The sequence below is a fragment of the Colletotrichum karsti genome (assembly GCF_011947395.1).
Source record: "Colletotrichum karsti strain CkLH20 chromosome Unknown Scaffold33, whole genome shotgun sequence".
Lineage (NCBI taxonomy): Eukaryota > Fungi > Ascomycota > Sordariomycetes > Glomerellales > Glomerellaceae > Colletotrichum > Colletotrichum karsti.
In genome coordinates, this window is record NW_024065933.1 from 606,077 (window position 1) to 629,021 (window position 22,945).

Here is a 22,945-nt window from a genome sequence, read left to right on the forward strand (position 1 = left end):
TTTCTGTTCATGATGGGAAACGCAGAATATCCAATATCCCAGATACATCTCCCCGGTGGCTCCGGGCACTTCAATGCTAGATACTGCGGTCGACTGTTTGTTTTACTACGGACGATAGACTGGAGACATCTCGAATCCATGCCGAAAAGTCCCTCTGATGCCTCTCGGCTGCAGTGATGCATCTGGTACAACGCGTTTCGGCGGTCGCGTATGTCGTTGCCTCATGTTCGTTAGTTGGAGCAGAGTCGAGCACCCCTTCCTCAGCATCTCTTGCCCCATCTTCCGTGCCGGTCCCGGCATGTGCTGTAAGTCATACCTCACTTGGACCTTCTTTCTCGTCAATACTTGCTGACATTTTCAATTTTTTAGTCCATTTGCTTTGTGCAGGCTACGCCTGTGACTAAGTGTGACCTCTCAAACTCGCAATGCCTGTGCGAGGACGAATCTTTCCAAAGGGTGCTGGATCCCTGCATAGTCGCAACCTGTTCACCGGAGGATGTGTCTAGTAAGTCGATATTTCTAGACCATACTCTCATTACAAGTGAATGTCCATTAACAGTGTTCCTCTGTTAGTCTCGCAAGGTCTTCCGTGGAACAATTGTGATGCTCCACGACATGAAGAATACGAGGCGATGAGATTGACTCGGTACATACTCTTCTTTGGCTTATCCACTCCCGCCACAATCATACGCATGTCGATCAAATTCGCACGGCTATCTCGCTGGGGTGCCGATGATGTGACTGTATTACTAGCATACGTGGGTTTCCTAGCCTATTGAGTCTCAATCGACGAGAGCAAACCTGACTTAACCGGTTAGATATTTCTGCTTGGGTTTCTTCCAGATGACGAGATCTGTAAGTTGCCCATTTACGTTGTAGCGAGATCAAGGATAAGATCTCACTTCATTTTTCTCCTCTAACCATTTATTTGCAGTAGAGAAGGGCGCAGCAGGAAAGGACGTGTGGACCATCACCTTCAAGCAAATGAGCGACTTCTTTCTGGTAATAAACCCCTGTGGCCCCTTTTGAAACTATTATCTGCATCATGAGCCACTTACACGTACCTTGCCTTCAGTCAGGCTACATTGCTCAGATCTTGTACCACTCATGCATGGCTCTGATCAAGGCCTCTATCATATTCTTCCTCCTTCGAATATTCACCGACGGTAAAACTCGCATAGTTCTCTGGTGCACACAGGCCATCAACGCCATGATCGGGGCTACGTTCCTCTTCGCCGGCCTCTTCCAGTGCAGCCCAGTGGACCTCGTCTGGAAACTGACGGAGGGGTTTCATGAAGGCCACTGCATCAACGTCATTGTTTTGACCGTCGCTCACGCCGCTATCAATATTGTACTCGACGTTTGGATACTTATTATACCCTCTGTTCGAGTGTGGAAGATGAATATGAGGACACGTGATAAATGGGCTGCGTCAGCCATGTTCAGTCTTGGCTTATTGTGAGTTCTCAACGTTTTGGAACTCTCAGCAGCACTTCACTGACAGTGACTGATCAATGTGGCTACAGCCTTACCATTACGAGCATCATTCGTCTTCGAGCCATTCAGGTTAACTGGGCAGGTGCTTTCGCCAACCCTACAGGTATGTGGTACTACTAATGTTGGCTGACGTATTGACTCTCAACTTACCTGTTTCACACCACAGTTGACGCTCTACCAATATCCATCTGGTCTGACATCGAGTTGTGTGTTGGGGTATTCACGGCATGCATACCCGGTATCCGCCAGTTCATGCGCTTCTTCAAAGGAAAGAAGAAACCTGTGATTAGCAGTAGTAAGAGGTCTAGTGCCAATCGGGAGTGCGTTGAGGAGGCGGGCCCAATATCACCATTGAAAGCGACAACGGAACACTCGAACGATGCGATACAGATTTCATGAAAGGTTCATGTAGTCAATTACTGACGCATGCTGGGTTTATGTTGAGTTACTCCATATGAGCTTCCATAAAAATATCATACCCAAGTTTCTCGTGATGTATCATCAATGCCGCTCGCTGGTTTCAAATCTCACAGTCTAGAACCACGAACCGTTCTTGATCTTCTTGTCCCCCAATACATCGATGTCGACGCGCCCTTCATAGGCCCTTCCTTCTCTTCTAGCCCTGAGTGTGTCTTTCCGAACCTCCACCACCCTCCTTTCTATCCGTCTTGTGAGCCACCAGGTCCAGGTATTAGTCGCCAGAGCGGCTAGTGTGATGGCAAAACCAATGAAGAAGCTGTTTCGATAGCGGTTATGTGCCCACCTCGACTGAAAGAACTGCGGTCCAATTGCCGCGCCAAGCTGTGCGACGCTGCTTTGCAAGCCGATCGCGAAACTAGCACCCGTGGAACCAGTCATGATCGAAGTTCGCCAGGACCAGTACGGGACGTAGTAAGAGCTCGAGAAGAACTGCGATAACACACATGTAGTGTAGAGCCCTGCCTTTCCGGAGACTGAGAAGAATAGGATGAAGCACACAATCGTCCCAAGAACGGTGCAGATGCACATCAGAGGCCGTGGAGCCCACGCACGGGAGGTGACGAGGACGCATATTAGCATAGCGAAGATACCAGCAGCCGCCGGTGGGATGTTAAGAAGTAAGTTGTTTGGAAGCTTGGCGAAACCAAGACCGGCGATGATGGTTGGGAGGTACCAGTTGAGCGCGTACGTTGCGAGGTTCATCAGAGTTTGGTCGAGCAAAAAGGCCCAAGTTGTTGGGGCCTTGAAAGCTGCCCATGCTTCCCTTGTGTCCCAGTTCTTGTCTGCTGTCGACGGAGCACTTGGAGGCAGTCTGGCTTCGAGAAACTGCTGCTCACGTGGTGTGAGCCACGAGCTACTCCTCGGACTTTTCGGGAAGTCTGGGAGCACCCAGAAAATGACACCGGCAAACAAGACAGTGGCGACGCCTTCGAGGATGAAAGCCCACCTCCACCCGCTTAAACCCTGCAGGCCATTCATGAAGCTTGCTCCATAGCAAATGAGGCTTCCGACGATATTCGAAAGGTTGGAGATGGCGAAGTACCACATCAGAGGACGGCCGACTTCGTCGGTTCTGTACCAATAGCTGAGGGTCGTAATTACTCCTGGGAACATCCCAGCCTCGAACATCCCAACGAGGAATCGAAGGGCGAGAATTTGGGACTTCGTATTGACAGCTCCACAACAAGCGGTGACGATACCCCATGTAAGAAATATGCGAGACTCCCAAGCATGAGGGGTCATGTATTTGAGAACCAGATTACTGGGAAGCTCGAAGATAATGTAGGGGATCTGCAGGCACGAAGATTAGCGTGTGCCATAACTTTACCCGCGAGGAAACTCACTCCTTGGATCGTTGCTACCCAGTTGTAATCGTCAGGTGTCATATTGAGCTCCGTGATAATGTTGGAAGGCAGCCCCGCCTGCATTGTCTTGATAATGCTAATGTTCCCGAAGTCGATGTTCTTAACCATAAACATAACACCTATCAAGATACTGGTTCTGGTCAGGCCTATTAGGGCAATGCTACAACGATGAATGACTCACAAGAACCGCCTATCTACTTTTTTCATGATCGCCTTCTCTTCTTCCGCGGTGAAAGTCGCAAGAAAGGCGGTGCGAGCGTCGGGATCATTGCGCAGATCTCGTGAGACATCCTCTAGACTGGAAATATCTGTAGTTGTTACCGGCACTATCTTTCCGACTTCGCGTGCAAGTATCGATGTATTCTGGCTTTGATCGACGCTCGAGCTTGAACGGTGGTCATTTTCCCCGGATTGCCGTTGGAAACTCATGATGCCGATTTGTTCTCAATATTTCGGGAATGACACTTTCCAGAAACTCCTATCGAACAAGACATAACGCACTTTTTTAATGCCTTTCAATTGCAAGAACACGCGATTCGAGAACCTCCAGCCTGGAATCCTGCGATTTGAAGTATGGATGTCGTGCTGCAAGCTTCAGGTTGCGCGCTCGACACCCCGGTACTCAACCGAACTTGATATCACGGAAACTGCTTGCTCAAATTCACATCCGCTATCTAACGCTGGCTCGACGAATTGTAGGCTGAAACTTTGGTTTAGACACCCTACAGGCCCGGCAATTAACGATATCTCCGGACGCAAGGTCATCATCTGCAAGGCATGTACTTAGCGCATATGCGAATTCGCGGCGATGATGACGTGACTGGAAATCAGTATGTGTATGGCAACTTCACCGAGGTCATATAAAGCGATATCGGGCTTGATGAACAGATTCATTGATCTCCAAAAGTGACCTTTGCAAGGGTTGAAGGTATTCTCAATCGCTACATGAATGTCGTGAGCGATCAATATCTATCAAGCCTATCCATTAATGGATGCATTCCATGGCGTGATCGCAACGTCAGCCATCCTTCCGAAGGCGTGCTGATTTACTTATCAAAAGCCGACGTATTCACGTTAATTCCCGATAGGCCAACCCGGAATAATCAAGTAGATGATGGGGAGGAAAGGAAAGATTTCATCCTGATTTCTCAACCATTTCATTACTTTCACTTTGATGAGTTCAGTTCTTCAACCACCCATCAGCCATGGCTACCGCTGAGAAGAAGAAGCTTCGCCTAGCGGCCTTCATTTACTCTGGCGCTCAAACCCAGATATGGCGACATCCAGATATGCACGCACACGAGAGCCTCGACGTCGACTACTACATCTCGTACGCACAACTAGCCGAGCGCGCAAAATTTGACACTCTTTTCCTTGCCGACGGAGCATCGTTCCCAACGGGAGACCTCGCGAAACACCTCTGGAGTGTCAGTGGTTTTGAGCCGGCTACACTATTCTCTGCAATCGCTGCCAGGACCGAACACATTGGTCTGGTGTACACGGCAAGTGTCAGCGACAATGAGCCCACTCATGTTGCTCGTCAACTCGCTAGTCTAGACCACATCAGTCACGGGCGTGCAGGCTGGAACGTAGTCACCACTCCCGGACCTGGCTCCGTCAACCTGGGTGTCCCGCCTGACGAGGTGAAAGACAGCTCAGCGAAGTACAAGCGGGCAAGGTCGTTCTTGAATGCTGTTCAAACGCTCTGGGACAGCTTCGAGGATGATGCCTTACCAAGAAATAGAGAGTCTGGCATCTACGTGGATCTGAAGAAGGTCCACTGGCCCAACATTGACGACGGACTTTACAAAATCAACCAACCTCTGAAGGTCGAGCGTCCAATCCAAGGTCACCCTGTCATTGCCCAAGCCGGAACATCACCTGAAGGCATAGCTTTCGGCGGTTCGACGGCTGAATTGATCTACTGCGCCAACTACTCCATCGTGGATGGGCAGAAGACATACCGGGCTCTCAAGGACGCAGCGCGAACGGCTGGGAGAGATCCAAACCATCTTGTCATTCTCACCGGCGTTGCTGTCATATGGGGAGAAACACAAGAAGAAGCAGAGAGCAGACTGAAAGAGGTGACTTCGTTATGGCCGATTGAAGTTGCGGTGAAGAACCTCGGGATTGACTTCGGGGACGTAGACATTGACTCCCCATTTCCCGAGTCTTACTCTGCCACATTCTCACAAGGCCGCTCGGCAGCAATCGCATCGTTTGCAAGGGCCAACAATCTCACGATACGCCAGACGGCTGAACGTTGCTCTATTGGACTTGGACATCGACCGCTTATCGGAACGACAGAATCCATTGCGGATGACTTAGAAGCATGGCTGGAACAGGGTGCTACCGATGGGTTCGCAGTCATTCAACCACGCTTGATAGATGGTCTCAGAGAGTTTTCTGATCATGTCGTACCTGAGCTGGTGCGACGTGGTATTTTCCGGGAGGAGTATGAAGGGAAGACATTGAGGGAGAATTTGGGATCCCCAAGACCCGTCAACCGTTACGTCCAAGCTCTCTGATTGTACTTATACAACCTTTTTAGCTTCTTGGAATAAAGCTCGGCTTCGAATTTCTTGCTATCCTCACTTTGTAGTATTGAATGTGGCGGTTTTGACCTCTTATCACCCTCAACGTATTCGAACTATCCCCTTGGTGAGATGTACAGACCATCAGCGAAGCATGACCTGTCTTTTCTAAATGTACCCTGATGAATCAACAAGTTTGAAAAATTCGAGGTGACGCTGATCAGTGCTTTAACTGGCTTCAAGAAATGTTTGTTTATCTACATTTATTGACATTTGAGATAACAAGTGGATGCTGTAGTTTGCCCACTCACAGCTTGGACAATCTCTGAACGTCAGTCGATGAGAGTCCAGACCTGGTTTCGACAGACAACCCCTTTAACTTTCCCTCATCCCTCCACTTGCCAATGTAGTTCAGAAACGACACGGTACCCTCAGCCCATACAACACCTCTTGCTTGCTTTCTCTTCTCTTCCGGGTCATCTGAGGCCGCTTGCCCATGACCATTGAAGTACCCTGGCGTGCACCCAGCAAGAGAGGAGAAAAACGGTGCCCTCTTTGCGATTTCCTCACTGTGCTCCTCTTCTGCTTCTCTGGTCACTTCGACAATAGCTCTCTTGCCATGGCCCACACGTCTCTCTGCTTCAGAGATCATGTAAGTTACGTGCCCAGCGATGAGGCCAAGCATGAAGACGTTATTTCCCGTGATGGTGCCTTGAGATGTACCAGAGAAGAACAGGTTTGGAAAGCCATTGGTTGCGTATCCATGAAGTGTTGCAGGGCCATTTTGCCGCCACTTATCGTCCATGGAAATGCCCTCTCGGCCCAACACCTGCACGCCCACTCTGCCCGCAGGGCTTCCACCGGTGCGACCGCCGGCGACGGAGTAACCGGTGCTGAAGATGATGACATCGGCAGGATATTCCTTATCAGCGACAACAATGGCTTTATCCGTTGCGTGAGATGGTCCCTTGCCGTCCGTGTCAACCAGGTGTACATGGGACTCGTTGAATGCCTGCAGATATTCATCGCTGAACGTCGGTCGCTTGCACCATGAAGGGTACCAGGGCTTCAGTTTCTCGGCGGTGGTTTTGTCCTTTACGATGTTGCTGACGCGAGCCCGTACACCTTCCATATGCGGCAAGTCCAAAGCATGGAACCAGGTAGCTCGTCTCTGTTGCTCTTCAGGCGAACCATCGACAATGCCATGAGAAGGTGATCCCATGACTGCGGAATAAGCAGGCATATCAGTCCAGCCATCGTCGACAAGATTGGGTTGGCCAGGCAGGACCGCATTGGTCATGTGTCGGTTGAGGTTAATCTGTCTTTCAAACTGCCATCCCTTCTTGTTCGCAATGCCCGCTTGAAAATCTTCGATGTTGGTGACCTGTTGGTTCCGCGGTTTGACGTATGCCGGCGTTCGCTGGATGACGTACAGCTCTTTCGCGTACTTGGCCAACGTGGGAATCGCCCCTATAGCTGTGGCAGCCGTGCCGATGATCGCGACCTTCTTGTCGCGCAGATTGCTGAGTGTTTGGTCTTCCTGAGAGCCGCCAGTCACGGAGTAGTCCCATCTTGAGGTATGGAATATGTCTCCCTTGTACGATGAAAGACCGGGGATTTTGGGGATTTGAGGTTTGGTGAGAACGCCGGCCGCCAGGTAAACATACTGTGCTTGAACGCTGTGCCGGATGGACTCTGCTCCGGGCCCACGTCTCTCAGTAAGGCTCACACTCCAGAGCTCCTTCTTATCATTCCACTCGACGCGTTGTACGTCGGATCTGAACAGAGTCTTGTCGTCAAGTTTCCATCGTCGTGCGATTCTCTCAGCGTGCTCCCGAATTTCAGCAGCCGGAGCGTACTTTTGCTTCGGTATATATCCGGTCTCCTCGAGTAAGGGGAGATAGCAGTAGCTTTCAAGATCGCAGTGAAGCCCAGGGTATCGATGCCAGTACCAGGTTCCGCCGAAACCACCGGCTGCGTCGACGAGCCGGATCTCGTCTGCGGTGGCCACACCAGACTCAATGAGACGCACAGCGTAAAGTAGACCTCCAAAGCCTGCGCCCAAGACGAAAAACCTGACCACCTGTTTGTCGCTAATAGGGGTTGCTCCGCCGTTGAGCTTCGCGTGGTCTACCCAAGGATCATCGAGAAGGGAGTGGAGTCGATCTTCTTGAGCTTCGTTGAGTGGCAGAAACTGTGCAGCGCCTTCTGGCCGCAGGCGTTTCTTTGCTTCCTCGGCATACTTTCTGCGCACGCTTTCCAACTTGACGAGATCAACTTTGTTGGTTGGATCTTGTGCCGTCGTATTCGCCATTCTTGACTTTTGTAATAAAAGTTAAAACCTTACACTCGATTGAAGAAAATAGACGCAATCTCAAGAGATAGAATGAACAGCGAGTTCTGAAGCTAAATCTAGTTCCAATTCGCGTTCATCTGTTCAATGATGCCTTCTCATATACGTAGATGCTATCGAAGATCGCTTGGATTGCTGACACTATCTGAAGGCACGCCATCCATAGGTCCACAATGCGCCATTGTTTTCTGAGCACGCAAGCGACACGTGTTGGTCGCATACACTTATTTTCGCGCCGACATCGCATGATGCATAGAGATAAGGAATGCTGGCAAGGATAGTCTGGCCGGTTGTATCTGTTGCGCCGACTGCTTGATTCGACTTTCCCTGAAATACTGCATCTGCAGCATGTTGTGATGTCATGGGAGGAATACAAGCGTCATTCTGTTGCTTACAAAGAAAATATGATTATGAGCGCATGCAGTCACATCTTAAGGGAGAAATCTTGTCTGAAAGTTGATTTTATATCGCTAACTCCGACAGATAGTAGCGGCGGGTGTTGAAGTGCATCGCTATATACCCCATTGCATATGCATGCCAAATGCTGGCGCACATTTGACAACTTTGTAAAATGGCTTGAGAGCGACTGTATGCTGCCGCTGTTTCTAACATTGCGGATTCTAACACTGACAAAGGACTGCAGTTCAAGACCATCGCCGTCTTGTGAATGTAGTTGCGGTCTTCTCCAGCCTTTTCCTCCTTGTAGAAACTGCAAGTTCAAGGTTAACATCACAGAAAACATGTGACAAGTGGGATTGATAGGCACTGACGATAGGATGTCGTTGGTCAAGTTGATGAACTTTCCCATTTCGGGTGCAGCCGGGAGGAACATTGAGATATCCGGGCACATGGCTTTGTAGAAGCAGAAGTATGTGTACACTTCGGGGAGACCCTCCTTGTCTCGGAAGTAATACGGCCAGTTGACCGTATCACGTGTGACGACAATCGATTGGTACTGCGGCCGAATCTCAATGGCGTTTGAGTTGACAAATGCAAGAGCAGAGAGCACGATTAAGTTGGCAATGACAGGATCATAGTACTTGATCGTTGATCTGAGCACAGTGGCGAAGCATTGTAACTGTGATGACGGCTGTTGTTCTCCGTTCTGAAATCGTGATTGAAACATCTCCAAGTCCGGTCCAAACTTTGCATTCTGGTCATCAATGATGAAGCCTAGCCACGTGAACAGGCCGATGTGGATTTGAATGTCAAGGGGATGGAGCGGGTACATCTCCTGGTCAAAAGTCAGTATACTTCAAGGTACTACTTCTGCGTATTGAAAGAGTTTAGGGACTCTACCGCCGCAACTGCTAGCCCGGCTTCAAACAGCATGAGCGAGGCATCGTCGGAGTCAAGATGGACACCGTTCTGGCGACCTTGTTCAAGTAAGGCCTCTCGCAGGATCTCCTTGTTGACATCAGGAGGGGATATGTAGCTGATTGAGGTGAGAAACGCGGGAATCAGACACGAAAGCCTCTCACGAAGACTCTCCATGCTTCTATCCACGCCAACTGACGGCGAGTCAAGCATGTTGTCGAATTAACGTTGGTGGATCCAGGAGCAACTTGACAGCGAAACTGGGGCAGGAGGAGGAGCCTATTTAACGTTCCTTTGGCTCGGTCTCTGATGATTTTAGCTATGCGTTTGGCACCGTCCAGGATATGTAGGCAGGAAGACGCGGATTCTAGGTATCGTATTGCAACGGATCAATATGAACTGCCCCGTTTGCTTAGTGGATATTGCCTATCTCGGGCAAGAGGATCCAGTCAGCTTACTGTGGATCATCTTTAAAATTCCCATCCATGGGTGTCAATTCGGCGTGAGTGGCTGGCTTATGGTGTTGAAGTACAGAACGTCGCTTACAAGCCGCTAGTCAGCATCTAGATATCGAGATCTTGCGAGAGCCAAGTGTCGTAGCCAAAGACAAAGAATGATGCCCTCGATCCGATGGGATATTCAATGCAGACCAAATCAACAGTTTAACCCCTGTTCATTCATTCGATAATCATCATTTGCGCCCCTGATCCCCGAGTCAAGCAGTCTGTGGGTTCCGGTTCAGAACGGCATGGTCGATTTTGTGGTGGCTCCTCTCCACCCAAAAGAGAGTGAAATTTTCAGCAGGGGAAGATTTCAGCCCTCACCGCGTAGGTCACAACGAACCTGCAGACGATAACAGTCGACATGAGAATAGGATCTAGCCTAAACTGATCCTTGACGGCCGGATGACAAGAAATACTATGGCCAATTGGGGTGTTCAATAAAGCCATGGTCTTTGGACACCAAGGCCAACCGAAGTTCTTCCTGTCACTTATTCGGACTTCTTATCTCTCCATTAACTTTACAATATCTCACCGCTCCCTCCGACTTCAGACTCCGGGTTCAGCCATGATCTTTCCCACATTTTGTTAGCTGGATTTTCTTGAGTGACAATGTTCCCGATCCTACTTCTCGGCCTGGCATGTGTGGTGTACCTGCTCACTACGACTGTCACATCATGGACTCGCCTTTCGCATATTCCCGGCCCCTTCCTTTGTTCATGGTCGTACTGGCCCATGTTCCGGATCCGTGCTCAGTTCTCCCGCGCATACGCCAAATACGTTCAACTCTCAGCGAAATACGGCAAAGTCGTTCGCATAGGTCCAAACGACTTGATTACGTCTGATGTAGACCTCATCAGGCGTATGTCGGCAGCCAAGTCAACTTATGGACGAAGCAGCTGGTACAGAGCCACCCGGCTGGATCCGTATCACGACATGATGGGCAGCGTCCTTGACAAGTCAGCTCATCATTCCTTGAGGACGAAGTTGCAACCTGGATACCTTGGGAAGGACATTCCCGGCTTAGAGGCCAGTATCGACTCAGGAATAATGGAGCTAGTCAGGTTGATTAGATCCAAGTATACCTCAAGGCCTCATAATAAAGTATACCCAGAGATCGCAGAGCAGTTGATAGTAAACTTTGGTCGACTTGCAGACTACTACGCCATGGATGCTCGTTCGACAATGTCATTCGGACAGCCCCTTGGGCTCCTCCAAAAGGATGAGGACATCTTTGGGCTGATCAAGATGTCGAATCTGGCAATAGACTACATCCAATTCTTCACCGATATACCGACCCTTCAGTTCATCAGCAACTCGGATACCATTTTGAGGCTCTTGGGGCCCAAACCAACTGATAAGAGTGGTTTTGGTAAGATCATGGGGTGAGTGCACACACATCTCTCCACGTATTGGGACGATGGATCTAACTTGTGCAGACTTGCCAAGGAGCACGTCGACGCTCGCTTTGGACCTGATGCAAAGGACGAGCCCGACTTACTTGTAGGCAAGCCTCTGCCAGCTGACTTTTGCATCTGAAGTAACAATCTGAACAGGGTTCGTTTCTTCGTCGTGGTCTTGACCGTCGCTCAGCTCAATCCGAGGTCATGTTCCCAATGGTTGCCGGTTCCGACACGGCAGCAAAAGCCATCAAGTGGACAATGCATCACCTTTTCGCGAACCCTTCTGTCCTCGAGGCTCTCACACAAGAGATTGAGAATGGAATTGCGGAGGGCAGAATTTCGGATCCTATCAGCTATCAAGAAGCCCAAAGTCTGCCCTTTCTTCAAGTAAGTCCGGAGAATGAACTAGCCATCGGCATGGTAGACTCCTGCTGACGAAGAAACAAAGGCCGTCATCTGGGAGGGTCTTCGTGTTCAGCCCCCTTTCACAGGTTTGGTCATGAAACAAGTTGGACCAGAAGGAGATATATACGAGGGAATGTCGCTGCCTGCCGGGACGAGAGTTGGCCATGACATTTGGTCCGTGACCCACGACAAACACATTTTTGGCGAGGACGCTGATGACTTCCGACCTCAACGATGGTTGGAAGCTGATCTGAACACTGTCCAGGCTTGGAAGAAGCGAACTGAGCTTGTCTTTGGCGCGGGCCGTTGGCAGTGTACCGGCAAGTCTGTGGCGCTTATGGAGTTGAACAAAGTATTTGCTGAGGTGAGCATGCAAACTTGTCATACCCAATTCTTTCTTTGTTTCCGATTTCTAATTCAGTCTTATTGCTTAGCTGGTTCGGAATTTCAAGTTCGAGCCCACCGGCGCGCCGATGTCTGTCGTTATTCGAGATCGAAGGCAGTGATACAAATAAAGTAGGAGATGGGCTACTAAAGACACCTGCTAAGCGACTATGGAATGGCTTCAGGAATGGTAACACGGTTTATGGTAGCTTTCAACGTTCTCCTGAAGTGCTTACATTGAAGCCCCAGTGTTTCTAAAACTCGTTTCCTTGTCCGACTCTTGTGGCCTTGCCTTTGGTGGTGAAACTGGCACTGCCATCATTAAAGGCGGAAGCTCACTGACATTTATCTTGTGTGACAGCGCCCATAAGCATCAAATGTCTCCCAAAACAATCCGGATCACTCTTCTCTGGAACATCTGCTTTGAAAAGCCAAGTAGCGCCCTGAACCTTGGGAGAGTCATTCGGGTAGCCGTTGTAGTACCAGTCAAAGCTCGCGCCCTCCATCTTGTTTTTAGTACATTCCTTGACGGCCTTGAACAGCTTCTCGCCGTTGGCGCCGATCATGTCATCGCGAAAACCCGAGCCGCGCATGAACAGTCTCTTTTTCCCGTCCTTACCCATGTCCCAAAGATAGCAAGTGTTCCAGACCCAGCCTTGCTGGAGGCTCTGCAGCGTCTTTACATCGAGGGCGACGCCGGGCGCACGATAAGCAGGATCCTGCTTATCCATGGGCAGAGGCTCCCGTGTGAGACAGTTCGTCCAGACGAAGATAATGACGCCGTCGGGGACCAGTTTTCCGTTGTCGTTGATATTCCACATCTGATCGGCGCAGTAGTTGCCGATGTGCTCAGCACCTTCTTCACTACAGAGCGATCTCCGACTTTGGTACGTCCATTTACCCTCGGACATCGTGCCACTGATGATAGTTGAACGGCGTAAGCATTTGATTCATTCATATGCTTGAAGAGAACTTACCACGTGATTTTGCGAACAGGAATAAAAGTGAAGTAGCCGCATTGGTCTCGTTTCAAGTTGATACTCCAACTGTGGCCCATTGCTTTGCTCTCACCCCAGCTGTAGCTGCCAGTGATGCCGATCTTGAGAGCTTTCTCATACTGAACCTTGCCAGTACCACCCCACCTGTAGCTCCAGCTCGTGGATTCGGACTCGGTCATGCCACATTTGATCGGGTAGTGGCACTCTGAGTGGGGAAAAGGCCTCTCTTCAGACCACTCAAAGTAAGTTCCTATGGTTGAAATCTACCGTTAGTCGAATCCTCTATTTGCTTTCAAAGAGTTTGAAGGTAATGAAGGCTTACGAATTTGACAAAAGCTGGCGCAATGGCGGTCTTGGCGATGGTTATCCATGTCGATTCTGTTATAGCCTTCGCAATGGCCAGTGCCTGCCAAAAGACGGTGATGGGGCGGGCATTCTTCCGCGTGATATTCGGTGTAAAGCTTAGCCGGGTGACCGCGGTTGTCTCACTGATTGGGCGAGGTTTTGCCGCTGAATTCGGTTAGCGTTCTTGCTGCTGTAAATCAGGCTCGGCTCAGGCATGTGCACTGAGCTGCTCAGGCTCACTCTGCCCATGAATGGTGCGTATTTTAATGAAGCGCCCACTGCGTTTGTGCAAGCACTGCACATACTGCTTAAATTTCGGCAGGCTTTGCATATGCACTACCATCTTGCATTGCATCACAAACTAGGCTATTATGCAACTATCTAATATTAGGAAGGATTATCTACTGAGAATAAGATCTTAATTACTAGATATAGGCTATATAACTAGATTTATCTCTTTATAATAGAATAGATAAATCTTTAACCTATAGTAACTCTTATATATAATATACCTATAGGGCATATAGACTTAATCCTAACTATATATTACTTCTAAGTAGATTAGATACTTAATATTAAAGATAAATTCCCTTTATTATTTGCCTAGCTTATAATATAAGGAGTATTACCTAGATTCTACTCATTTAAGGCATAAGTAATAGCTTAGCTAAATATTACGTTAAGTATATTTAAATCTTAGTATAGGAGTGCTATAACTTATATATCTATAGATAAGATATATACTTATTATCTTTTCTATTAGGAGCAATAATCTATAGTAGGTATATATACTATAAGCGTCTATATCTACCCCTAAGGTAAGAAGAGGTATATCTAGGCCTCTATTCTTAGGAGCCTTAGAGTAGAAGCTACTGAGGTTATTATCTTAAGTTAGATTAATAATTACTACTCTAAATAGGACTACAGTCTAAGCTAGATACTCTTAAGTAAGGTTAATAACTACTGCTCTAGGAGGGACTATAGTCTAAGCTAGATGCTCTTAAGTAAGGTTAATAAGTTCTAATATCTTATTATATTAAGTAAGATTAATAAAATCAAAAGTAAAAGATGTTACTATTACTTTAGGCATCCTATTAGCCTAATCGCTAAGAAAACTTTTATTAATACTAGGAAAAGATTAGGAGAACGGCAAGAAGCATTAGAGGAGGCCTTATTTATATATCTATCTATTAGACTCTATTAATCCTCTAAAGAACAAATTAGTATGGCGTAAGTGGGCCTATAGAGATAAAGATATCCTAGGATATCTCAACTAATAATAATAGCTTGCTATTCTTAATGTTACGACCCGTTAGGCATAACACGTTGGAATATCCCCGCCTTAGATCTCGGCGGCTAACGCAGGACATATATAAGCAGTGACACAGGTGTCCTCGGAAGGGAAGAACTATGGTGTAACGGAGAGCGCGAGGAGATAACTAATACGGACGTAAGCTATGGTCGCTTAGCTGCATCATATGAAGCCGGATACTAGATATCTGGGTATATGGGCATGAGCGCATTAGGGATGAAAGATTGATATATAGAGGGTTCACTTAGCACCTATATAGGCTTTCAGAATGGAGGCATAAGGCCTGTTGTATTATCCCTGCTTCTATTGGAAGATCCTTGTGTCGTTACATATGGAATAGGTCACGTGACCTCGGGAACAGTACGGATATAGGACAAGATGGATATGTTGGATAAGAGCTATCCTAGTGTCAGGCTGCCCCAGCACATTCGTTACAGCAATTGTTTCACCTCAAGTAACTTGACTTATGCTTAACTAGAGGTATGAATAAGGTCAGCAAGGATATCCTTATCTAGGGGATTGTACATTCATTATATAGATATCGGGTTTCTTCCCATAGCCATTCATTCGTCATACTCATCAATATACACACAATGACCCCTGCCTGTCTAACTGCTGCTCGATACCTAGCTATCCATAGATATGTTGGATATGAGCTATCCCAGCTATCCAACATCAAAGGAACTGTTCAGGACCTATATATAGGATGGACTCAAGTCCGCTCGAGTACAGACTTCCATAGCTCTTCAGCAATCAACTTGTGATTATCACTCACAATATGTTACGGCCAGCTAACTAACAGTGGGTTTGTATTAGCAGTAAGTTAGGGATTGAGAACTATAAATAGTAATTAGTCGTTTTTATAGGTCTAGTTGAGTAATTATAGGTCTTTAAAGGGCTTAGTAATTAGTTAAGTCCTTAATAAGAGTTATAGAGTAATTATTACTTAGGTATAGCTAAAAGTCTTAAGTGAGAATCACAAGTTAATTACTAAAGAGCTATAGAAGTCTGTCCTTAAGCCAGGCTTAAGTCTATCCTATATATAAGTCCTTTTCCTAGTATATACTCTTTATACCTTAGGTTAAGCTAGATCATTCTAATTAAGAATAATCGTTTAGCCCCTAAGTCTATCTAGATTATTTTAATCTAAAATAATCCTTATCTTATTGTTATATAACTTATACTATAGTTCTTCCCTTCTAAGGATCCCTAACCGTCCTTATATCACTAGGTTATATATATCTATATTAGCCGCTAAGAGCCTAGCGGGGTTATATTAGTAGCTAAGCCTAATAGGTTATAACATTAGGTCTCCTCTCTAAAGGTTTTATCCTTAAGACCAGCATAAATAGGTTATTACTCCTAGGTTAGGGAGTTATTAATTATACTTCCTTATTTCTATAATGCTAACACTATATTAGGTTGCATTTAAAAACCTTCTAAGCCTTTACATAAGGCTCATTATACTAAAATAAAGCAAAATCGTTAAGCTCTTAGTTAATTAGTTAATCTCTATAGTTATAACGTAATGCTATGCTCTCTATATTTCTAGTTTAACTAGGTATACAAAATAGACCTTATAAACTCCAAGCGCTACAACAAATACGCAAGCTATAGTCTATCTAACTATAATAGGGGAGATATAGCAAACGCTTATAAGTTATTTATTTTAGTTTTCTATTTTTTCTATACTAATAACTATAGTGAATTATTATTTTAAGGAGCAGAAGAAGATTGAGCAGGAGGAGCAAGAGGCTAAAGAGGCTCTTAAGCTTCTCTAGATACAGCTAGCTACTATAATGGGTTATTTATCTTATTTATAGAAATATAAACGTTTCTTAAAAGAGTATAGTTTAGACTTAATTTATTATAGTATATAATCTATAGAGGAGTAGGAGGCTAAGGAGCATACGTTAGATACTAAGGAGTTACATATAGTATTAGACTTATCTTCTTAGGGTGCCCCTAACAACTTATTATTAGTAAACTTTAGTCTAGGTGAGGGTTTCTCTAACCTTAGGTTCCTACTGCCTGGTAATACTCCTATAGTATCTGCTGGGAATGCTGAAGGTTCTTAATAGGTTCCCATAAGTTATCTTTATATCTATATCCTTTCTACTTAATAAGATATTCTATATTTCTATTATTATTATAGTAGTTAATAATTTATTTAACTTTATATTCTAGTTTAAGGGGTTCTATAATAATATAGTCTTTTATATATAAACCTATTAGTGCTTTTTTAAGAAGTGAAATATAAAAGACTAGATAGCACTTTATAATATCTAGTAGTATAAATTTAAAGTTAACATTAGATACCTTCTATATAATTTTAAAAGGTCTAAGTTTCTTAAAGTCTAACTTATTACTTAATCGTTTTATCTTAATATTTCTATAGAGAAGGTATATACTATCCCCCTCCTATAGAGTTAGTCCCTTAACTCTTGAGGTATTAGCATATTTATATATCTATTTATATATAAATTTAAGTTCTTTTAGGAGTTCTTATTAGATTTCCTTAAGTTTATTAATATCTACTATAGCTTTTAGAGCTACTAGGCCTTATTATGGTTCTCTATAGATTATTAGGTTAAATCTATAGTTTAGATAGAATGGGGATTCTTTTATGCTTTCTCCTACTGCGCTATTATAGGCAAACTAGGCTATAGGTAGTAATTACACCTAGTTATCTTACTAGTAGTTAATATAGTAGTATAGATAGGTTTCTATAATCTAATTAATTTATTCTATTTAGCTATTAGTTTATAGATAAAAAGCAGTAGATATTTTATAATTAGATCTAAGCTGTGAGATTAGGGATCTCTAAAACTTAGAAGTAAATAACTTATCTCTATTGGACACAATTTCCTTTAGCGTTCCATATTAGCTAATAATTACCTCTAGAAACTTATAGGCAAGGTCTTCTATAGTGCTAGACTCTATATATAGTATAAAGTATAAGTACTTTATAAGTCTATTAATAATAACTAGGACACTATTATAGTAGACCTTAGTCATTAGTTCTTAGGACTTAGGTAACTTAGTAATGAAGTCCAATAAGATAGATTCCTATGCGGTTTGCAGCACTAGGAGCGGCTATATCTTACTATAAGGCTGGTGTTAGCTAGGTTTGCTTTTCGCGCAGACCTCATAGTCCTTAATTGCTAAAGATACTTCTTGTTATATAGCCGTTTTATTATAGTGTTATCTAATGCGTTTCTATATCTTAGTTACGCCTTAGTGGCTATATATAGGTGCAGAGTGTACCTCCCTAATAGCTTTAGGAGACATTCTTCTAGTCGTGCTAGTACTATCTCTTCTGGCCATCATTAAGAGTCTAACTGCTAGCATAAGGTCTCCTTCCTTATCCTTTTTGAGGATAACTTAGGTTTCCTTAGGTACCTAGACTTTATGGTCTAATCTCCTGCTGAGAGCGTCTACTCTTCTATTTTCTTTACCTTTCTAGTAGATAATTTTAAAGTTAAATTCTAAGAGGAATTTAGACTATTTAATCTATTATTTATTAAGTTCTTTTAATATAGTAAAGTAGGTAAGATTTTTATAATTAGTATAGACCTTAACTTTATACTTTATTCCTAATAGTTAAGGTCTCTATTCCTTAAATGCTTTAATAATTGCTATAAGTTCTTTATTGTGGATTTAATAGTTGAGTTTTAGGCTATATAGCTTATGTGAGAAGAAGGTATATAGGTATAGCTATCCTTTATTGTCTTGTTGGCCTAGCTATCCTCCTATAGCGTAGTCTAAGGAGTTGGTCTTAACTTTGAATGGTTTCTTAGGGTTAGGTATAATAAGTATAGGTTCTAATATAATGTTACGACCCGTTGGGCTTAGCTACCAACACAACCCCGCCAGGCTCTTGGCGGCTAACGTGGACATATGTAACCTAGTGACATAAGGACGGTCAGGGATCCTCGGAAGGGAAGAACTATGGTGCAAGTCACGTGACGATAAGATAAGGATCATTTTGGATCAAGATGATCTAGATAGACTTGGGGGCTAAACGATCATTCTCGATTAGAATGATCTAGCTCGACCTAAGGTATAAAGAGCATGTACTAGAAAAAGGACTTGTATATAGGATGGACTGGAGCTTGGCTCAAGGATAGACTTCTATAGCTCTTCAGCAATCAACTTTGTGACTACTCTTACTGGTACTTTTAGCTATACCTAAGTGATGACTACTCTATGACTCTTGTTGAGGCCTTGACTGATCACTAAGACCTTTAAAGACCTATGATTACTTGAATAGCCCTATAGAACGACTTGATACTGTTTATAGTTCTTAATCCCTAACTTACTGCTAATATAAACCTACTGTTAGTTAGCTAGCTGTAACACTTTGATTGCTCCTATTTAGTAAGTTACCCTTTGAAAACTACTAATAGTATTATGATGTCTTTGTAACTCTCTGGAAAGACCCCTAGCACTGGATCCTCCTCTGGCGCTGGGAAGGCCCCCGTTAAGAAGAACCTTGCTTAAGAACTTGGGGATTAGAGAATGAAAGACGATAGCGATAGTGACGACGACGATGCGCTTAAGGAACAGCTTGAACGAGCTAACTACGATATCTGATAGATGTAGGAAATGTTTAACGCTAACGCCCGCGCTACTGAAGAACTTTAGGCCGCTATGCGCCTGTCTAACTAGCGTACCTAGGAACTTAAATAGTAGAACTGCACTCTTTAAGCTGCTGCTAATATTGTTACTACCCCTATTATGGAAGGATGAGAGAAGCTTTGACTTAACTCTCCTAATCCTTTTGATGGATCCCTAGGATAGCTTAAGGGATTCCTTATCTAAGTTAAGAACTACTAGAATTTCTATTATGGTAACTTTAAGAATGGAACTGAGAAGGTTATTTATGCGTCTACCTTCCTTAAGGGATGAGCCCTCTAGTGGTTTGAACCCTTCCTTGAAGAATACCTTAATAAGGAAATACTTGACTATTGTTCTACTGAAGTTAGAGATATTTTTAGCAGCTTCTAGGGCTTTGAGTCCGCCCTGAAGTCTCTATTCTAAGACCTTGATGAGAAACGATAAGCTGAATGAGACTTGCTTTGCCTTAAATAGACCAAGTTAGCTAAGGACTACGCTGTAGAGTTCCAATGGATCTGCGCCTAGCTGGACTTAACTGATGAAGGTAAGATCTTTATGTTCTATAATAACCTTAAGGATGAAGTTAAGGATGAAATTATTAAGGTTGATAGACCTAAGGACTTCCTCTAGTATACTGAGCTTGCTATTAAGATTGATAACTGACTATATGAGCGACGTAAGGAGAAAGGTGAATGATGATAACCTGCTAACTCTGGCTGTAAGTACTAGTGGCAGCCTAGATACCATAATAATAATCAATGTAACGAACGTAACAGCACCGCCTATGGACACTATAGCGGACCTATGGATCTCAGTGCGGCCCAGCGCAATGATAACAATAAGGGCAATAGCTGGAAGAAGAACATTAAGTGCTATAACTGCGATAAGAATGGATACCTTGTAAAAGAATGTAGAGCACCTAAGAAGGAACTCTTCTAGCTGGTACCTGAGAAAAGATAAGCTAGTGCTGCTACTAAGGTAATCCCTTATGAATAACTTAGTTGGGCTACCTGCTTTGACGATAACTATGGAGTTCACTTAGACTCTAAGGAATATGTAGGATGGTACCCTAAGAACCCCAGCAGAATGGGATATGATACTACTGGAGTGAAGAATATTAGTGGACCCCTGAATTAATGAACTATTGCTGTAGGATATAGAAGTAATAGCAAACTTGAGCGTAAGGCTTAAGAATAACTTGATAGCCTCCTAGAACACAGGGCCCTTAAAGAAAACGGATAGTTTGAGATGTCTGAATATATTGGCCTTAAATAAGAACTAACCTATGACTTAGATGAGCCTTGCGACGTTGCATGATAACGTGCTTAGATGGTAGCTATCTATAGGTGTGAACCTAGTATTAATGATACTAGCTCTGAAGAGGACTCTGATGATGAAACCACTAGGACTAGTGAACGCCTTTAGTACTAGAAAATTGATCCCATGAAGGACGAATAGACACTTGAATTCTTTGGCACCTCAGGAGAATAGCGTGATAGAAACTATAAACTAGAGTTTGGGCTAGACGACTACCTATATTTATATGTGGAAAGCAACTACTACTGATACCTCTACTGGCTATAGTGCTTCTTTGATAACTGTAAGGAATATCTTGGAGATAAGTATGTATATTAATTCTACCCTAGAAGGTATAACTAAGAACCTATTAAGAAGGTCTATTAAATTAACTAAATATATGGATGGGAACTTAAGCTGTTTGATAGATAAATTGTAACCTTTAGACTAAGCTAAGAATACCCTATGAGATGCCTCTACGATACCGATATGAGCTGGCAAGATTGCTAATAAGATAAATGTATGATCTATGGAGAAAATAAAGCCAAAGCGTGGCGACTTAGCTAGAATGGAGCGACCCCCCCTATAGTAAAGTATAAGGAGAGCTGGCTCTAGAAAGCATGACGCGAAGGGAAATGGATTACCTACTATGGAGATGACTAGTCAAAAAACTAGGATTGCCTACCGAAACCAAGGGATAACGATAGGTAGATAAGATAAGGTCCCTATGTAGTGCAACTAGGGCATACCCGGCTCAACGATATGAGCATATCTGAGTTTAGATATAACTTGATGGAAGACTGGCTACCGTAATGATAGATAGTGGAGCCTAAGGAAACTTTATATTGCCACGAATGGTGAATGAATGAAAAATAACCTGGAAGAAGAAAGCAGTAGAAGACTGCTACGAACTTAGCACTGTTGAAGGAGAACAAGTCTAGTATGGTGGAGGACGCATTACAGTGGAGACAGCGCACCTCCCTATGCAGATCCATGGCTAGAATGAGCGACTGAACTTCGATATTACGGAAATAGGAGACAAGTATGATGTTATCCTTGGAAGACCATGGTTATATGATAGTAACCTATGGATAGATTGGAGAACCGGCTAACTCCATTGGGACTAGGATTTAGTTACTGAGCAGCAGCCCAGAAGAGGTGCCTCAAATGAACCTTTCAGAACTCCTGAAGCGAAGAGATTTTTAGTATACCTATGAATTAAGGATGTAAACGCTAGGACGTTATTAGTAATAGATATTGATAAGGAAGATTGACTTCTGTCTATCCTAGAAGAATACCGGCAATACTAGAAGCTATTTGCTGAAGAACTTGAAATAGGACTGCTAGAACACAGCAACTACGACCATGAGATACCCCTAAGAGAAGGGAAGGAGCCAAAGCTAGAAGCAATCTATGGACTTAATCAGAAAGAAATGGAAGCACTTGACGCTTACCTTGAAGAAAACCTATGGAAGGGATACATCAGACCCTCCACATCACCAGCAGGATATCCGATCCTATTTGTGCCCAAAAAGAACGGCAAACTACGACTCTGCGTCGACTATAGAAAACTCAACGACATCACGATTAAGAACTGCTACCCGCTACTGCTCATCTCAGAACTCAGAGACCTGCTATACGGAGCCTAGTGGTTTATAGCACTCGACTTGAAAGGAGCCTATAACCTGATACGTATGAAATCAGGCGAAGAATGGAAAACAGCGTTTTGAACACGCTGAGGACATTATGAGTACCTAGTAATGCCCTTTGGACTTACTAATGTACCCGTAATATTCTAGATAATGATTAATTACGTCCTATGAGAATACCTAGATGTGTTTGTTGTAGTTTATCTTGACGATATACTGATCTTCTCTAAAACACTGGAAGACCATAAGAAGCATGTATACTAAGTGCTATGGAAACTATAAGAGGCTAAACTCCTGGTGGAACCAGAAAAGAGCAAATTCCACGCGTAAGAAGTTGAATTCCTAGGCTTTACTATAGCCCCTGGAATCCTTAAGATGTCAAAAGACAAAATTGTAGCAGTATGAGACTGGCTAACGCTATAGAACGTTAAAGATGTATAATCCTTTATTGGATATATAAACTACTACTGATGATTCCTAGAAGGATA

The 22,945-nt window shown here is 44.4% G+C and overlaps 7 protein-coding genes across 7 annotated transcripts; 3 read left to right on the plus strand and 4 right to left on the minus strand.

The window, feature by feature from the left end:
- Positions 1-692: 692 nt before the first annotated feature.
- On the plus strand, positions 693-1,617 carry CkaCkLH20_09417 (CFEM domain-containing protein; the record flags this gene model as incomplete). Its single annotated transcript, XM_038892132.1, has 5 exons — positions 693-758; positions 819-855; positions 935-1,002; positions 1,076-1,458; positions 1,527-1,617. 5 exons carry the CDS (start codon positions 693-695, stop codon positions 1,615-1,617), a joined length of 645 nt encoding a protein of 214 aa, XP_038742715.1.
- Positions 1,618-2,031: 414 nt separating this feature from the next.
- Positions 2,032-3,770, minus strand: CkaCkLH20_09418 (high-affinity nicotinic acid transporter; the record flags this gene model as incomplete). Its single annotated transcript, XM_038892133.1, has 3 exons — positions 2,032-3,267; positions 3,321-3,471; positions 3,523-3,770. 3 exons carry the CDS (start codon positions 3,768-3,770, stop codon positions 2,032-2,034), a joined length of 1,635 nt encoding a protein of 544 aa, XP_038742716.1.
- Positions 3,771-4,546: 776 nt separating this feature from the next.
- On the plus strand, positions 4,547-5,869 carry CkaCkLH20_09419 (xenobiotic monooxygenase subunit family; the record flags this gene model as incomplete). The annotated part of the gene is made up of 1 exon (XM_038892134.1): positions 4,547-5,869. One exon carries the CDS (start codon positions 4,547-4,549, stop codon positions 5,867-5,869), a length of 1,323 nt encoding a protein of 440 aa, XP_038742717.1.
- A 313-nt stretch (positions 5,870-6,182) lies between these two features.
- On the minus strand, positions 6,183-8,189 carry CkaCkLH20_09420 (flavin-binding monooxygenase-like family protein; the record flags this gene model as incomplete). The annotated part of the gene is made up of 1 exon (XM_038892135.1): positions 6,183-8,189. The coding sequence occupies one exon, from the start codon at positions 8,187-8,189 to the stop codon at positions 6,183-6,185; it is 2,007 nt and encodes a 668-aa protein (XP_038742718.1).
- A 551-nt stretch (positions 8,190-8,740) lies between these two features.
- On the minus strand, positions 8,741-9,758 carry CkaCkLH20_09421 (uncharacterized protein; the record flags this gene model as incomplete). Its single annotated transcript, XM_038892136.1, has 4 exons — positions 8,741-8,814; positions 8,867-8,937; positions 8,999-9,462; positions 9,528-9,758. The coding sequence occupies 4 exons, from the start codon at positions 9,756-9,758 to the stop codon at positions 8,741-8,743; spliced, it is 840 nt and encodes a 279-aa protein (XP_038742719.1).
- A 1,454-nt stretch (positions 9,759-11,212) lies between these two features.
- Positions 11,213-12,359, plus strand: CkaCkLH20_09422 (cytochrome p450; the record flags this gene model as incomplete). Its single annotated transcript, XM_038892137.1, has 5 exons — positions 11,213-11,430; positions 11,485-11,548; positions 11,602-11,835; positions 11,897-12,217; positions 12,288-12,359. 5 exons carry the CDS (start codon positions 11,213-11,215, stop codon positions 12,357-12,359), a joined length of 909 nt encoding a protein of 302 aa, XP_038742720.1.
- A 213-nt stretch (positions 12,360-12,572) lies between these two features.
- CkaCkLH20_09423 (uncharacterized protein) lies at positions 12,573-13,414 on the minus strand (the record flags this gene model as incomplete). Its single annotated transcript, XM_038892138.1, has 2 exons — positions 12,573-13,155; positions 13,215-13,414. 2 exons carry the CDS (start codon positions 13,412-13,414, stop codon positions 12,573-12,575), a joined length of 783 nt encoding a protein of 260 aa, XP_038742721.1.
- Between the last annotated feature and the right edge of the window lie 9,531 nt (positions 13,415-22,945).